This window comes from Eretmochelys imbricata, chromosome 2, assembly GCF_965152235.1.
Source record: "Eretmochelys imbricata isolate rEreImb1 chromosome 2, rEreImb1.hap1, whole genome shotgun sequence".
NCBI lineage: Eukaryota > Metazoa > Chordata > Testudines > Cheloniidae > Eretmochelys > Eretmochelys imbricata.
In genome coordinates this window covers 205,571,590-205,589,958 of record NC_135573.1, presented here as the reverse complement: position 1 = coordinate 205,589,958, position 18,369 = coordinate 205,571,590, and the positions used below count along the sequence as shown (strand labels likewise).

The window sequence follows — 18,369 nt, the reverse complement described above, 5'->3', positions numbered from 1 at the left end:
TAGAGACCATGGACATTTTTCATCTTCCTCTGCCGGATGGAGCACAGGTCACTTGCAGGTTTAAACTAGTGTAAATGGCCGATTCTCTGTAACTTGAAGTCTTTAAATCATGAGTAACTCAGCCAGAGGTTGTGTGTCTATTACAGGAGTGAGTCAGCAAAGTTCTGTGGCCTACAATGTGCAGGAAGTCAGACTAGACAATCGTGATGGTCCCTTCTAACCTTAGAGTCTATGAGTCTGTGTTCTTGAGAACTGTTCAGGAGAGTACAGTGAACTCTTACTATGAAATCAAGAGGCTTTATAGTAATATTTTTTCCTTTTAATTTTTTAATCACATTTTCTCTCTCATTTGGTCTTCAAAACATTTGACGGCAGTAAACATCCACCTTGACTTGCACTGTTCATGCCATAAAACTGTACTTCGGATCCAGCAGGTTATATATTCCTCAGTATTATTGGTTTTTATTATGAGCATTGGCTTGGGTCGGTCATATGCATTCATTAAAAAACCCCTAAGATTTAAGATTTTCAAGTTATTTGGAACTTGATCTGCAACATGAAAGGCTTCTATAGCCACACTAAGAATGAAAAAAACCCCAACCCCACAACAGCCCTGAATTGCTGCAAATTTAACTCCATACTCCCACAATGGTAATGACTGAAAAGTAGTTTTGTCAATATTTATAAATCAATGCAAACCAGAAACTGGATGTTTTAATTTACCATGGTTTAAGTGTAACTGATACCCCTAAGTTTAGAGCTTTCAGTTTTGTAAAGTGCAATGTTATTGCAGGGCATGCATCCAATTTTTAAAACATTATATAGATTGGAGACAGATGAGCTTTCTAGAATTATTTTAGGCCTATTTTGATTAAATGCCCAAGATGCAATTTCCAATGGAAATTAATTGCATTGATGTGAAAACAAATGAACTCCAACCTCAAAATCAGCTGCAGCTTCATGTTCAATACAGTACTTAAAAGGGATGGAGCAGGCACCAAAAACACTGGTGTGAGTTATAACTTCAAATCAGCTTTCACCCATTCCCCTTGAACGCTGTTGGAAAAATAGACCCTAGCACTGATAGCACATATTTTTCAAGATAATCTTAATGTCAGTATCTAAAAGGCAATATTTCACATTATAGGCCTGATTCAAACATGGTTGAAATCAATGGGAGCCATTTTATTAGCTTCACTGGGCTTTAGATCATGCCCTGTGACACTTCATGGTGAGGCATTTCTGCTATGTATGTCATCCAGCAATATACAAGGAGATGGGAGATTTTATTAGAAAAAGGGTAGGGGACTTGATTCTATCTCCTGAGGAGCACTTGGGCATTTTTGTTACCAAATTAGTTTAGGAATCAGATTAGCTCAGTCTTTCCAGTTGTGCTTTCGGCACCATCCTTAGGTCAAAAAGTAGCTTCAGGTACATATGTGCGCTCCCTCAATCAGTGAACAACTCCCATTGACATCAGTTGTATATGTGGACCAAGAAGACAAAGCATAGACCTTTAAATAATGAAAGCAGTCAACATTTGCTCAAAGCTATCTGTGTTGAGCTGCTTTTTGAGCCATTCTCTTTGGCTTTTTCCTGTTCTCTTAATGTTTTGCTCTCCATCCTGTCCCTCTCAGCATTCCCACTAACACAGTTGTCACTAGGAACTTTTAACATGATGCAGTTGGCCCAAAGGTTCCTTCCAAGAATTCGTTTAATATTCATTTTGATCTTCATGAAATTTTTAAAGGAATCAGAAGAGAGGTTGGTGGTGGGATGTTACTGACCATAAACAGGTTCTTGGCAGCCTTACCTCCTGGATATAACTTGCTAAACAGGTTTCTGAGTAGAGAGAGAAGCCCTCCCTCCTCCATTCCCCCTCCAGTTACTCACATTCCTTCCAAGGAAGAGGTTTTGAACAGGTGAAGGTCTGCAACACTTACGTAAAATGAAGAAGTTTGTTCCCTCTCACAGAGCATTGGATGTTTGAAATCATAAGAAGCTATAATAATGGCACAGAAGGGTCAGGGAAACTAAGAACAATATGAAATACATACTATCCAGAATATGGCATATATTGGTGCTAAGGCACAGGACTAGAAGCTAGGAAAGCTGGGTATGATCTGCCACAGACCTCAGATATCACCTTAGGCAAGTCACCAAAATTCTTTTTGTCTCATTTTCTATAAAATGGGAATCATGGAATTTTTAAATTTTCTAAGTCACACGTCTTGAAGATGATAGGTTTTTAGCCCCATTTTCAGAACTTAGATCTGGTAATAATCTAAATATCGTTTGCAGGCACTATACAGAGGAAGTGGAGCAGGTTCAGTATAGATTGGAGAGAAGTTTGCACATTATAGAGACCATGATGTTTTCCTATCATGAGTGGCGTTTATCTGATTTTTGGCTTTTGCAAAAGGCCCCTTCACACTGCTTACCTATTTCCTAATTACAAGTGCATTAAATTTGTATACTCACAGCAAATCCCATGTACTCACATATCTTCTTCCTCCTCAGCTGCCATTATCTCTGTGAGGTGTTTCCACTCTAGTCTTATCACAAGGATGCTCCAGCTCTCACAATAGTATTATATCTGTTTATTATAGCTACTCTTTATTATTATTTGTATTACAGTAGCACCTTCAGGTCCCAAGAACTATTGGAGCCCCATTGTGGTAGGCTCTATACAAATACCGAGTGAGGCAGGATTCTGCCCTAAAGAGCTTACCGTCTAAGTAGATAAAATAGACAAAAAGTGGGAAGAGGGAAGATTGTTCACATTTTATAAATGGGGAACTGAAGCACAGAGATTTTAGGGGGATTCTCCATGGATGTCTGAAGCCAAGCTAGGAATTAAACCCATATCTCCTGAGTTCCAGTCCAGTGACTTAGCTCTAAACTGTCCTTCCAACCCATTTGGTGACAACATTCCTTATTTGAGGAGTATCTGAGAAAGAAAGGGGTAAAGAGCCCATAAGCCATCTGAAACACAAGCCCTTGGTTCTTCCAGTATAGCATAAGGGCACAGAAGAGGGTCAGCAAGTACATCCTGAGACACCCCAAGCAAGCAAACATTTCTGAAACACGGGGCATGAAACTCCTGCTGCAGCATCCATCATTCATTTGAGGACAGTGAAAACATGTGCTGTCATTTTTGACATTTTAATTGAAAAGAAAGCTTACACAGATTTCAACCTTAAGTAGTATGTTTATACAAGTGTATATAGAGAAATAATCTGTCAGTTCAGAGCAGGCTTGGTGCTACAAGATTTGGTTTAGTAACCGAACAATCCAACATTAGCTCACACACCTTGCCTTGTTCCATGCCTCAATAATTTTTAGTAGAAATACTTTGCCTAAAGGCACACAGTTATTAAAAAAGAGGCTGAGCTTGCTTAAATTATTAGCTCATGGTAACAAGCCTGCACTGGAGAAACTGTTGGTCCTTTGTTTTCACAATTTAGCTCTAATTCGCCATCTTATTTTCAGAGACAAACTTCTGCTTTGTTTGGGAAGTTTAAAAAAAAAACGAACAAAGACAGGACGAATAAATCACTTAAAAAAGAAGGCAGTTTTTTTCTTTTAGAATAAAAGTAGTTTTAAAACACCCAGTTATCCTTATATTTTTATTAACATTTACTGGCTTAATAATAAGAGTGAATAGAATCAGAAAAGTTAATGGATAAATTTGTTTTCCCAAATATCCAATTGGTTCTAAGTGCTCAGTGAAAAGCTCTGACCCTGTCAACCTGCTGAAGGTGGGGAGATCCTTTCTCTTCATCATTTTTCTCTTTTTGAGAGCAATAGTTGTTTTATGATGCAAAGTTATGAAAATAAAATGTATATTTGTGCTGCTGTAAAGCACTCAAGAATATTTAACTGACTGGGTTGCTGGAGCGGCTGACCATTCTAACACCTGTATAGAGACAAGTTTACCAGAACAGGTAATACATGTTCCATTGTCACTGGTGGCTGGTGGTTAGGGTTAGGGTTCTTTCAGCTTTTTTATTCACTGAGCTCTAGATTTTTCAAGTGTCCACTAATTCTGCATGCCTAACATTTGGATGCCCTACCTGAGTAATCTGAATGTCTCAAGCTGAATGCCCCAAATTAGTGGACACATTTGAATTTGTTTTGCCTTAACTATTTTAAAAATTTGTTTTAAGGTAATAATGCTGTACAGGATATTCAGATATTAGTACGTGCGGTCAGTGCCTTCTCTTTTCTCTCTAGAGTATTAGTTGTGGTGGGACAAAATCACTTGTCTTCCTGCATGATCAAACTTTTGTTCTGGCTTGAGCTCAGAGCATGCAACAATACTTTAATCAAATAAAGGACACTTACTAGTGCTCTCAACATCCCTGGGATGTATTTTGTCATGTTTTGCTGCATTCTGGTTTTCTCTTTATACCATTTTTTTATTATAGTATAGGTTTTATCTGAGCCAGTTCTTCATTTTAATCTCTCCAGCGTGCCTTTAGCTGTTTTCCCTAGTTTTGCTCTACTCAGTTACATATGGAACAATGGCATAATTATGATTTGTGGAGTGCAAGCAGTATACAGAACTTAAAGGAAGACAGTCTCTGCTCTGAGGAGACTAAAATCTAAGAAACTATGCTAGCTTTCTTTCTTTCTTTTATTATTCTACTAATGGGTCAGGCAACAAGACCAAGTGAAATATTTAGAGAGAAAGAAAGATTGAAACCAGCAGTTTCTAAGACCCACAAGAGCCAAAAGGCAAATGTTAATAAGTTCTGGGAAGCTTTCAAGGACCTGCTGGTCCTTGTACTTATGCTGAATTCCCAGAGGTTTGTAGAACATGTGTTCAGGAAATATAGGTGATATTTACACAATCTGAGTTTCTAAAGGCAAGATTTATTATTAACTAAACCCTTAACAGAGTTTGACCCAGTTTGACCCACACAGAGGGGCTGTGTGTGCATTTGGAAGTGGACATTTGCCGCCCCCCCAAAAAAAAAATCTTCAAAGGGCCCCAAATTACTGTCATGCCAAAAGATGTACAAAGTTAATCATTGTTAAGCAGTGGAACAGTCACAGACTGAAGAGTCTTCATCCTTTATATGAATCATGGCACAAATCTGACACAGTAGCCAAATTTTTCTTTTTTGATCTCAAGATTTTCCAGAGGTCTAACTAGCCCCTAGACTCCTGTTGTTGTTTTTTTAAATAGTAATATCCAGAAGGCCCCCAAAAATCACCCCCCTCCAATAATAGAATCCTCAACGAGACTCTAGTATGGCCCATTATATACTCTGTGGTAGCCTAATTTGTGGTGCCCTTCTTTCATCAGGGTAGGTGAAGAGCGCAGCACTCTTAGGGAATTTTGGAGGTGTTACTCCACAAATCAGCTGTTATAAGGAATGTAAGTATTCATCCACATCTTGTTCCTCTGTCTTCTCCCTGATCCTTGCCTGGCAGTACTTAAGCATGCCATCCCTATTATTAAATAAAAACACCCTACAATTCTGAGGGAGAGGAGTTGCTCCTTGTACTCAATTTCTTACATGTCAGAAAGTGAATTCCATCTCTCTGATAGCTATTGACCATGCCCTCATCATTTCACATGTTGACTGCTACAACTTCCTGCATTCTGGCCCCGATCACTATAACTGTGCTCCACTCAGGTCCATTTAAAGGGCCAATGCTAATCTTCCAGGCTTGCTGCTTTAACTACCCGAACTATCTTTTTGGAGCCCCCTCCTCCACGGCTTCACCTCAAATTAAACAAGCTTCTTATCTTTACTTTTTAAGACCTTTCACAATTTAGCCTCATCTTAGCTAGCTGCTCTAGTAATGTATTGTGACATCGACCACCACTTTCACCTTGCCAGCCACCCCAGCCTTTACCATCCACTAGTCGGTTTCTCCCCCAAACACCTGTGAGCTTTTTCCACACCACCTCTTATGTCTGGGAAAATCCCTGGTATTATCCATGCAGCCACAACCTTAAAATCTCCCCACGAGGGTTGCCTTTGCCACAATGCCTACAAAACTGTTCTAACTGATTATAGCTAGGCAGGTTCTGAGCTGGGACTTCCTTCCTTTTCCTACACCCTTGCTCTTTCACGCTTCCCCATTCCTGTCATTCCCCACCATACCTCTACCTCCACTTTAAAAAAAATGTAAAAAGACAAAACCAACATCAAAAATGTAACTAACTAAGCTGTGCCAATTCTTCATTCTGTTACTTTTCTTATGTGTTATATCCCCATCCTGTGTCCTTCATCTGTCTTTTAGATTGTAAACACACTGGGGTAAAGACTGTCACTTATCTACATTTGTATAGTGCCCAACCAATTGGGATCTTTGAGCTGCTACCATAGTATAAGTGTCTACTACTGGTGATAATAAAAATCTATCACACGTAAGAGTCTGAATTGTCTGTGAAATACAAACAGAGATCTCTGCTAGATTGGAAAAGATCCGCTTCTTTAGGTGCCAGTTTTCTTTTCCTAGAATACAATTCAGTTCTGCACTTAACTTGGCTAAACAAAGCTCTTCTTTCATAGAGAGTTCTGCTCTTTGATGATATTGGAACCATAACATTGTTAAACGACAGGTACTATAGGTCAGGTGAGGTTTATAAAATGGCAGGGGATTCCGAAAGAGTGTCTGGTACAATGCTTTTCTCCTATGAACATAGTAGGCTGAAAGTAGACAGAATCACAGTCTTAAAGTGTCCTGGCTTTTCAGGATGAAAGTCTTGAAAGCACCAGGCAACAATTAGGCAACTGGAAAAAGTATGTCAACATCAGTACGTTTCAGCAGTGGCACTGTAGGTCAAGCGATTGCCAGCCAACATGCAATAACCGGTCAGTGCCCATCTTAGGTACAATTCCTGGTGCAAATATTTCCCCTCTGCCTGAATCTAGAGGATTTATGCTTGTAGTTCGTGCTGCACTTTTCAGATACTTAAGCAATGTGGTAGCACTGCAGGCTTTCTGAGGTGCTTCACTTTGAAGGCAGTTCAAAATACAAATATATGGTAACATGTGCAGGCAGCTGGTGTGCTGGGACTGCTGCTTATTAAACTGATAATTGTTTCATCCTTGTCTGATTCTTGTATCCACCTGTGGTGTCTCATCATATTATTAAGGACCGAGACGTGGGCAGTAATGCCTCATGGTCAGAGCAGTGGCGGTCAAGCCTATTGGGTTGGAGCCAGAGTCAAGAACCAGGAGTCAGAACAAAGGGTCAGAGCTGGAGTCAGGAGTGAGAGTCAGGAAGCAGAGTCAAAAGTCAGAATCAGAATCAAGGGCCAAATGCCAGAGCCAAGGGTCAAGTCAGAGCCAGGAATTGGAGCTGAGGGTTAGAACCAGGTTACCTGGAGTAAGGGAGGGCAGGAGCAGGGCTGAGATAGGGTCTGAGATAGGGCTGGAACAAAGCAGGAGTGGGACTGGAACAAGGCGGAAGCAGATGCAAACATAGCTGTGGGTGGGTGCCCTGTCTCTGTTGGTCTTAAGAGCGGGTCTGCCGATCCCCTCAGTCAACTGGACAGTTTAGAGCATCAGGAGGCTCAGTTGGGGCCAGCTGTGCTCATCAGACTGTCTGGCTCTTAAGCTATCAGTTAAGCAGGCTAGCTGCAGGCTCTTGCTGCTGACAGTACCCCCCTTCCTCTGAGGGTGCCTTCCAAGAGTCCCAGGGTTGGGCTTGTCAGGATAGGCTTGCTGAAACTCCTGCAGTAGGTCTGGGGTATGAATATTTTCCACTGGTTCCCAGAATTGTCTGTCTGGATTATAACCCTCTCTGTCCACTAAGTTTCCCTCCAATGCATCAAGAGCAAGGATTTGTTGAATCATAGAATCATAGAATATCAGGGTTGGAAGGGACCCCTGAAGGTCATCTAGTCCAACCCCCTGCTCGAAGCAGGACCAATTCCCAGTTAAATCATCCCAGCCAGGGCTTTGTCAAGCCTGACCTTAAAAATCTCTAAGGAAGGAGATTCTACCACCTCCCTAGGTAACGCATTCCAGTGTTTCACCACCCTCTTAGTGAAAAAGTTTTTCCTAATATCCAATCTAAACCTCCCCCACTGCAACTTGAGACCATTACTCCTCGTTCTGTCATCTGCTACCACTGAGAACAGTCTAGAGCCATCCTCTTTGGAACTACCTCTCAGGTAGTTGAAAGCAGCTATCAAATCCCCCCTCATTCTTCTCTTCTGCAGGCTAAACAATCCCAGCTCCCTCAGCCTCTCCTCATAAGTCATGTGTTCTAGACCCCTAATCATTTTTGTTGCCCTTCGCTGGACTCTCTCCAATTTATCCACAAATTGGATATGATTCTATGATTCTATGACCCATTCCAGAATCTTACATGGATGTAGATACTGGTGGTCTAACTTAGCTGATGGATGCATTAACCTAAGGTACCAAGTGAACAGCCATACCTGGTCACCTACAACAAGGTCAGCGTGGTGCTTGTAAACCCTCTTAGTAGCTATCAGCTATTCCTTCCATTCTTGGTGTAGCTGACAGAGGTGGGAGGTTAAGTCTGAAGCAGTGGGTATCAAAGACTTTGTGAGGATGTCTGGATGAAAATGAGGATGAAACCCAAAGTTGGTGAAGGAGGGACTTTATTGGGTGGAAGCGTGTGTGCCATTATTATACACAAATTCAGCCTAGGGAAGCAGAGAAACCCCTTCATCTTGGTGATAGTTCAAAAGCAACAAAGATATTGCTCAAGCATAGGTGGCGCATGGATCTTTTGTTTTGGGAGGCTATGCCCAGGAGTGCCAGAAACTCCCTAGAAGTGGCGGGGCCCGGACCGTGACCCCCCCCACCCCAGCTGAGACCCCAGTCGTGCTCTGCCCCTCCCTCCATGGCCCTACCCATGCTTCAACCGAATGCCCCACCCACCGCTCGCTCAGGGAGCAAGAAACAGCAGGGGAGCAGGTGCTTGTGGCAGGGAAAGGAGCAACAACTGCAGGAGGGAGGTGATTCCATCGGGGGACTATGGGAGGGAGCAGAGAACAGCAAGAGGGCAGGACATGACCAAACGAGGTGAAGGTAGGAAACTGCATGGGGAGGAGGATAGACAGGAAGAGGGACAAGAAGGCCTGGTGGCCCAGTGCAGGCTGACGTAGAAAGAGGAGGGACCTCTGAGGGAGAGCACGTGTGCCCAGATCCACACATCCGTGGACAGCAGGGGAAATGCTGCAGCTGCAGGGCGAGGGAAGGCAGATGGGCAGTGTATTCTTCGTATCAAACAAGTCAGCAAATTCTTGGTATTTAGCTGTTATTACAGAGGTGATAGGAGGGGACGCGGAGGGTGCCGAGATTCCTTGCGAACTAATGGCCTTGGGCTTGGATTATCCAAGGAGGCAAACTGAACCTCCCGGGAGTTTCTGGCCTATGGCTCAATTTTGGGAGACAAGACTGCTGACAGTGCAGGGACCTGCAACTTACTGCACCTGCCCACCAACAGATATCGGATCCTGTGTGGTGAGCCAGGGCATACCAAGGATAACTGGAAGGTGTTGGGCTCAGATGAGCCCAAACTGAAGGTTTTTCTATGACTAGGGAGAGTGGTGTCCTCCAAGGGGCAGGTACCTGGTTTCAATGAGAGGAGCAACCCATTGATAGACTCTGCCAAATCTGGAGATCGTTCCCATTGGATGGGGATCATATGTGCTTATTCAAAGTCCAAGTCCATGAAATTACCGGAGGCCTCTGAATCCAACAGCGCTTACAAAGTTGGAGAGGGAGTCAGAGATGTGTTGGGTTCGGGTTAGTTGTTGCTAGAATACCGGTGGGCAAATATCCTTATTGGGTACTGGGGTTTGGGGAACTCACTAGCCCACCTTCTGTAGGGGCTGGGACTTGGCATTTCCTGGCAGGGATTGTGAAGCACTGAGGTTCTCAGCAGTACTGTACAGGCATAAGCCCGCCATTCAGTGTCAATTTTTCTCAGCATCGGAAAGGCCGTGACAGGCTTGGTCAATTTGGATGAGCTTAGTCTGTGGGGGCAAAGCCAGTGATTGGTGAGTTGGAGCCAGGGAAACCGCTAGTACATGGGTGACTGACCCTTGCTCTTGGAGGTGCTCCTTTATACAGTTATCGATCTTCACGCACAGTTCCATTAGATCATCCACCCATGCCAGCTTGTCTTTGATTTCTTTGTTAAGGCTGAGCTGGAAGTGGTAACACTGCGCAACCTCATTCCACTTAGTGTCTGCTACCAGGCATCGGAATTACACAGTGAATTTGACAACTGATTGGTGCCCCTGCCACAGTGCTTGGAGTACAGACTCTGCTGTGTGCATGTGATTTGGGTCATCAAAGATCACTGTCATGGCTTGCACAAAGTTTTCAGATTGACCCAGGAGCAGACCAGATTTCTCCAGGAGCTGGGAAGCCAAGGCCAGGGCCTCCTTGACTAGAAAGCTGATGGGCTTGGTCAGTGGGGAATGTTCTCAGTTGCAACAGAAACAGAAGCTGATACGGATTCAGGAATCTGTGGAATTTGCCACGGTTGCCATCAAAGTTATCTGGCAATGGAATCTTTGGTTCTCAGGGTGCCAGGGTGGCATGGCTTGCACCTGCAGTGCCATATTCTGTGCCTGCAGGGCAGCAACCTGAGTCTACAGGATGTATACCCACCATTTCCAACAGGGAGATATTTGTCTTGGTGGGATCAGTGCCCGCAGGGAACCGGGCCCCTTTTCCCCAATGGGGGTTACTTGGGGGGGGGGTGCTTAAACTACTAGGGACCTGGACATGGATAGTCAGGCCTAGTGGTCAGAGCTGTGGCAGTCAGGCCTAGTGCTCAGAGCCAGGGTCAGAAACCAGGGGTCTGAGCCAGGAATCAGAGCCAAAAGTCAGAACTGGAATCAGGACCTGAATACCAGAACCAAGGATTAAGTCAGAGTCCGAGCCAGGGAACTGAAGCCAAAAGTCAGAACTGGGTTATCTGCAGTAAAGGAAGGCAGATGCAGGGCTGGGTCCAAAGCAGGAGTGAGGCTGGGACAGGGCTGGAAGAAGGCAAGAACTGAAGCTAACACAGCCATGGGCGTATGCTTTGAGCAACCACAGCCCTGGTGCTATTGCTGGTCTTAAGGGCAGGCCTGATGATCCCCTCAGCCAATCAGGCAGTTTCACCAATCAGGTGCCTCAGTTGGGACCAGGCTGTGCTCATTTGACTGCTTAGGGTTAAGCTAGTAGGTAAGTAGGCTAGCTGTGGGCCCTTACTCCTGATGCATATGCATAGACTGTAAGCCCTTTGGGGCAGTACCTGACACAGCGGGTCCCTGATCCCTAACTGGAGCTTCTAGGCATGGTTCAGTACAAATAATGATAATAATGAACATTGGCTCTCATTTGAATTGAGGCTGTTAGGAGAAGCAGGATGGAATGTATCATGCTTAAGATCCTTTGATCTGGAGTTCTTCCGCAAACTAGAAACATGCTCCTGACTGCTTCAGTCCTGCTACATTTAAAGCCATGAGGGTCTAGGCCTATGTGGCTGAAAATAACCCCAGGGAACCTCAGCTAGAAATTTCTGTGAACTGAGGAAGCACGAGACTACAGTGAAGATAAATGGTCTTAACAAGTAAAACAAGTGGTAACCAGACAATAAAGAGAGCTGGTTCAAATGGGATTTTCAGCATAGCCGGCAGCATGCCTGGTATCAAGAAGAAGTGCTTGTGTTGCATTTGATACGCTGTTGGAGTTATCTTTATTTTAGTCTATGCATATAGGTCCTGAGCATGAACCCATTGAAGCCATAGAGAAGTTAAAAGTTGTAAAATGTCTCCACTGGGTTCACTTATGGCTAGGTTTCCAGAACAGTTGAGCACTCACAAGTTCCACTGAAGTCAAACAGCTGTGAGTGCTTAAAATCTTTGAAAATTAGGTCTCATTAGTGTCTAGACTGGTATGTTGCTTCCTCTGTAGAGCAGTTCCCTATCTGCAGGTTGTTTGTCCAACAAACCTATTTACTAGAGTACAAAACGACTAATGCTCAGGGCCTAAAACCTTTGAGTCAGCAGCACTGACTGACAGGTCAGGGGCTGTTCATCGTCTTCAGCATTTTATCAAGTGTACAAAGATGGGAGGTGAATGGAGGACAATGTGCACTTCCAGCATAAAAAATGATAATACCTGTCTGTCACAAGAGCATCACTTTTGTCTTCCTGATTTATTTGCTGCTACAGAAGGTTAAAAAGCAACAACAAAAAAAGAGCACTTTGTCCTCTTAAGAGCAGTGATAAATGGGATGGAATGTAAGAACCAGACAAATTAGTATTTCAGTCAATTTCAATCTGTAGAAAAGTGTGTGTGTGTTAATCAATGGCTTGTTTCCAGTGTGGAAGAAATAGAAATATCTGTGAGCACTGGCTAGTGTCAAACTCCCCTACTACAGAAATGAATCTGGTGTGCATGTTATGTAGCATTTTTATTAGTGGCAAGAGTGCAGACTTTTTGACAAAGAGAGTCAGCCTTGAAACACAAAATCTCTGATTGTACTGCAGAGCTGGGAAAGATCGTTCTCAGGGAAAGGGCAAGCAGGAGCTTTAGTAGGGGGAAAAACCTAGAAGTAGTGAGGTGTTGAAAAAAAAATCTTTCACCAAGTGCAAAGCATATGCAGACCCACAAAGCTAAGCAGCATGAAAGGTGAGACTGGATACAGCGAGGTAGCTTATTTGCCATTGCAATAAATACAAATAATTCCCTTTTGACTAAATCCCATATTCCCAGGCTCATTAAATCAATTTCAGAAATTTTTTTGGCTCTGGAACATATAAGCAGAATTCAAACCGTGCCGTCCCAGGAGGTTCACTAGCATAAATTGCATAGGTCAGGCCAAAATAAGTTTCTGTCAAACAGCCTAACACCTATGGTTATTATGAAGCTGGTGAGTTGTACAAAGGGCCTGTATATGAGATTGTCAGTATGAATACGTGGTGGGGGGAGGTAAAAGCTATTGTCATGGTACTTGTTTCACTTCAGTCTCATTGAGAGTCAACTGATATTTTATTGAATAGGATCCTTCTGTGAGCTCACAGCAGTGAAAAAAAGGGAAAAATCCTTTAGGTCATGGTAGTCTGTCTATCCTTCTTCAAGATTGTACCCTAAGGCACATAAGCTCAGTGCATTGTCCAGTGGGATGGGGGTGGCTTCCACACTTTCTTTGGGAGATGACTGCAACCTAAAAAACCCAAATAAAGATCAAGTTTCTCCCAATATTCAGCTGCATTTTTCTCATTTTTAGATTTATCTCACTACTCTTAGTTACACGTCCCTGTACAGTCCCACCCTACGTAACTTCTCTCCATCCTTGATGCTTGATTCATGCTCACAGATGCTGGTAGCAGCTGCATTCCAGGCAATAGGGGAAATTCAGACCCTGGGGAGATAAGGCAACAGTTGCGTTTATTTCCTCTCACGGGGATAGGGATATTTGAAGTGCAGCCTGCTCTCTCATAGGAGACCCACTGACAGTGGGTAACCAGGGGGTGAGCTGACTTGTGCTGCTCCCAACTACTGCAGTTATGACCTCCAACTCCCTGACGAGAGCAGCTCACTTTGGGGGCTGCAGTCGCTGGCGGTGGACCCCTCAGTGGAATGGGGGTGCTTATTTAGGGCTGAATAACACCCTGGAAGTGTAGAGGCTTCAAATATTTGTAGACTTTTCTCATCTTTGCCCCATACAAATTGCTTACCTAAGTCATAAATCAGTCCCTCCAGCTTCCTAATTATTTGCATTTCCTCTTAACGCCTTCCAGTGCCTTTATCAATATCTATTTGCTAATGGATTGAACATGATGCTGCAGGTGCATTCTGGTCTGTGATGCTCTTTCTGTGACACCCAAAATTGAACTGTCCTATTTGTTGCCATGTTGCATGTCTTCTATCCTGGTTTTGGAAAATTAATACGATGTTTGCTTTTCTCCATTGCTTCTCTAGGACTTTTCAAAAAAAGCTGAATAACTGGTTAACTAACTCCCCTGACACCCAAGGCTCCATATGTTCTAGACTGCCCGATTTTGTCTTCACATCATTCACTTTCCCTCCCTTTTCAAGGGAATCATGACTTCCCAAATGTTTTTCTTCTTAGAGGCAGTTATTAAAAAGTTGTTCAGTACCCCAGCTATCTTTGAATCCATTCATTTAATGATCCTTCTCATTTGTTAATAGGTCTGCTTTCCCTCTAATATTTATTTTCCCCTGGTATATTTGTAAAAAACCCTTCTAAATCTCTTTAATGCCTTTTGCTAACATTAACCCTTTCTGCTTTTTTTCACTCCTTTTTTTTCCTTATAAACCCCTTAATCTGGCTCTGAGAATTAATCGTAATTCTCACTTTTCCATTTCCAGTGCCATGAGTGACATGCTGACCAGTAAAATCAGGACTGTTGCTTTGGAAGGAGGAAATGGAGTTTATTGCAGAAGATATATCTGTGTATATACAGTAGTGAAAAATGTTCAAATTAAAGTAATTTATAGGTGATAAGATTTCTATTAATTTATGCATGTTTAATAGACTATCATGCACTGTTTTGTGTCTGTGGGCAGAATGTATAACAATGCATTCACTATAGAATGTCTATATCATACTTGCCAGGAAGTAAAGCAAATTAGGGCATTCACTAAGAAATATCAAAGGAAATCAGACCTGGGGTTTACTTGCCGTTTCCTTAATACTTTCTGTTACATGGATCTACAGACAGTGGCACTAATACTCTACCTTCTACTTCTATATAGTCGTCTACTGCTGTTTGTGACAGAAATGTCTGGGACTGTCGAGCTTGCTTTAGCCTCCACAGACAGTGACACCATTTTCTCCTTTTCTCCTAGGCCTGTCCCAGGTTCTCTGTCTTCACTACTACACCTACACAACCGACAAAGACAGCCCATGCCTGCCTCTATGCCTGGCACCCTGCCCAATCCTACCATGCCTGGATCTTCTGCAGTACTAATGCCAGTAAGTTATTTTATTTTAATACTGTATCAGGCATTATCAGGGGCAAAGATCTACCTCACTGCACACAGTGAAAATGAAGTGATCCAAAATAGAGAATACAGAGTTTTGTGTCATTTTGCACTCCATTATGCCTGTTTTACACAGATGTAACTCAATTAACTCCATAGAGGGTCTCCTGATTTGAACCACTCCTGATTTGAACCACATTCTAGAATCACATATTCTTATTCTTTATTAGAGTTTTTTGGGTCCTGATATTGATCTTACTTACTGGTGTAAATCAACAGCGTCTTCACTGGAGGCAATGGAGTTACATAATTGTGAGATTAGAATTGGGCCCTTACTGGACAAAGCACATGCATGATGCCAATTTAATCTCAAAATAATTACTCACCTACTGTGAGGAGGTCAGTCAATAAGAAGTGAAAGTGATTTATTTTTCAGAACCAGTAATCAGTCATTTGCTGTAGATATGGACCGAATCCTACATGGTTGCCTTTGCCCTCAGCTCCCATTCTTCAGTTACCTGTCTTGCAAGATGCAGCCCCTACTTTTCATAGTATTTTAGCAGCCCTGTTAATATAAAAAGTTTTGGGAGACAAACGGCAGAAATTAATGAGGAAGGTTAGAAATAATGAAATAAAACACTCATACTTCACTGTGCTGAATGTGTTCATTTTGCAAGGCTGTCTGAGAGCTAATGTTTGTGCTGTTCCTAAAATAAAAGTATCCTCCTCCACCTCTGGGAAGGGAAGAACATGCCATTTGTTTTGTGCATGGTGGAACAATGATGGGACTTTGGGCAATTCACCTGGCAGATTTGGGCTCTTGTCTGTGTTAAGTCTTCCAGAAATGAGAGTGTGGCAGTACTTGTCATGGGAGAACTCCCAAGGAGCCCTCAGTGGAGTGAATATTCCTTTAAAGTACAGCTTATTTTCAGGTTCAGGGGGTGCAATTTGTTCCTACTTCACCCACAGGAGTGAATCCAGTCATCTGTTGTTAAATGGAATAAAACATTGAATCCTACCATATCTCTTTTCACTGAAAACATTAGAGAGAAGCAGTTTTAAATAGTAAATTCTCCTTGTTCCAACTGTCTTTTGAATTTGTCAGGGTACTATAGTGTAGTGAATTTAGCTTGCAAGAAGAGCTCTAAAGGGTTGGTAGGGTGTTTTTGTTTTGTTTTGTTTAGACTCCAAAGCTACACTAACATGACCTGGGATATATGAAAAACTCCCCTTGATTGAGCAGTCCCAGAGAAGAAAAAAGAACCCAATTCCTGTTCCATACACTCTAGATCATGGATTTTTATTTACGTTTTCAACAAGCTGAGCTGGGCTGCAGTGACAGCAGAAGCCACAACTTTATACAATGATGCTTTTAAAAGCACTTAACTCAGAGTGTTGTTATACTAAAAGGGGGGAAATCATTACAAAAAAAGTTCAAACCTGGGTGGCTGATATGTTTGTTTTGAAAAGAAACTCTTTTTTTGAATGGCTTTTGAGAAAAGCAGCGTTTGTAGGACAAATTTGGAGAATAAGCAAATATAAGCAGTTCACAAAACAGTTTTTTGGGGGATGACTCAAAGAAATAAAGCTGGGTCCCTTTGAAAGGAAACTGAACATATGTCCTTGAAAATGTTTTTAGACTTTATTTTGTTGTCTAATTTGTTTTTCTTTTTTTCTTCCTTTTAAAGATGGAGAGACAAATGTCAATGAACTCCAGTATCATGGGGATGCAAGGCCCAAATCTCAATAACCCGTGTGCATCACCCCAAGTCCCTCCAATGCATTCAGAAGCCAAAATGGTAAAAAGAAACAATTACAAATCCTTTTTTATATTGTTTTTACACAGCAGTTACCTGGAGCAGTAGGCAGGCATAGCTTACCTCATTCTTAGTCATGGATCATGTGATCTTTATCCATGCCTGCAACTGGCTGTCAGCATACATGCACTTTCAGATGTTACCAGTTTCCATTGACTCTGGGCGAGATTAATTTAAAGAGAGTGGACCATCTGATCCTTACCATGTTTAATAGGAATGTTGGTGCAGATGTGTGGAAAATCAGCAAATAGGCTAGCTGGTTCTGTGATGGTGTCTGCAGCTTGGGTTAAAAAATTGTAAGTAAACAAACACTAGAGTAAAGGGGTCTGGTGTGGTGGGCACGGGCATACTGTCTGATTTTTCTAGGTAGGCATGTGGCAAACAGGGGTGATGTCAGAGAACAGTGTTAGAGGCACAAACTGAACAATGCTTGGAAAATCAGGATTATATTTTTTTTTCTTGAGTGCAGCTGATGAGGTTAGAGCAACTGATAAAGTGATAATTTGGACAAAAATGATTTAGTATTTTAAATGAAATTAGTTACTTCTAATTAGTGCTTAATCTAGGCTTGCTGCATCAGATATGAAAGTGAAAAAAAATTGCTTGAGCCCTGGCACCTCTTTCATTACAAATTAAGCACTGCTTCTAATGTTTCCTGAAGTTACTGTGATGTGTGTATTGTGCGCTTAAATCTCCCCTGTAGTGTGCAGAGGATTTATTTGTGTGAATGCCATTAGCATTGAGTTTGTAAGTCCCTGGGCCCCATACATCCACTTCCAGAGGAGCATACAGTAATAATACCCCATAGCTGTGCCCATCAACATATGCTTACATTATAATTGAAATATTAACATTTTGTTTCAGTCTTGTAATAATTGTTTGATGGCAGCTGTAAGTGTAAAGTCACAGGTTGACACATTAAATATGTGGATCCATTTCAAGATACTTTGTGCCTGGTTGTCCTTTCATCCCCATGTAAACCAGGAATGAGCTCATTGGAGTTAGTGGAGTTACACTAGTAGAAAAGTGTAACACATGAGCAAGGAGACTCAGGCCCCCAAAGTTGAATGTCTCATATAGCCTTAAACCACCACATGTTTATATTTCCTAGTTTGATTAGTAGATTTAGTGTCTGTTTGTAAAACAATTGTCATTCATCCCAAGGCAAAGGAAAAGGTGTACCTGTCAGTTGGTACAGTATGTGCAAGAAACCCTCTGTGTATACAGTTTAGGACCAGAAAACATACAAGGTTTTCCTGTCTCTATTTTCTTAGTCATGATAGATCACACATTCACCTCACTATTAGTTTGGGTTAGACTGTTAACCCAAGCTTTGTTAACACCCCATCTACAACCACACTCTGTAAACATGCAGCCAGTTGGCCAGAAGAACAGATGTAGCCAAAAATGCTAGCTACTTCAGCCAAGCAAAATCTGTGGTCTAGAGTTCTTTCTGTGCCACACAGTAACAGTGACATGCCAAATGGCAACAGCATCTGCAGCAGACCTTGTTAAATCTCTTTGGAATAGGCATGTGTTTTTTCAACCCAAGCAATGTTAAGCCAAACCAAATACTCCTTGGTTGAATAAATCCA

The 18,369-nt window shown here is 42.3% G+C and overlaps 1 protein-coding gene across 1 annotated transcript in view; it reads left to right on the top strand.

Moving 5' to 3' along the window:
- Nucleotides 1–18,369, top strand: part of CREB5 (cAMP responsive element binding protein 5) — a 292,910-nt gene that overhangs the window by 196,770 nt on the left and 77,771 nt on the right. Inside the window, exons 5-6 of the mRNA XM_077809320.1 lie at nt 14,823–14,949; nt 16,646–16,756. Of these exons, the coding sequence (XP_077665446.1) occupies nt 14,823–14,949; nt 16,646–16,756 (238 nt within the window). The remainder of the gene's footprint in view (nt 1–14,822; nt 14,950–16,645; nt 16,757–18,369) is intronic.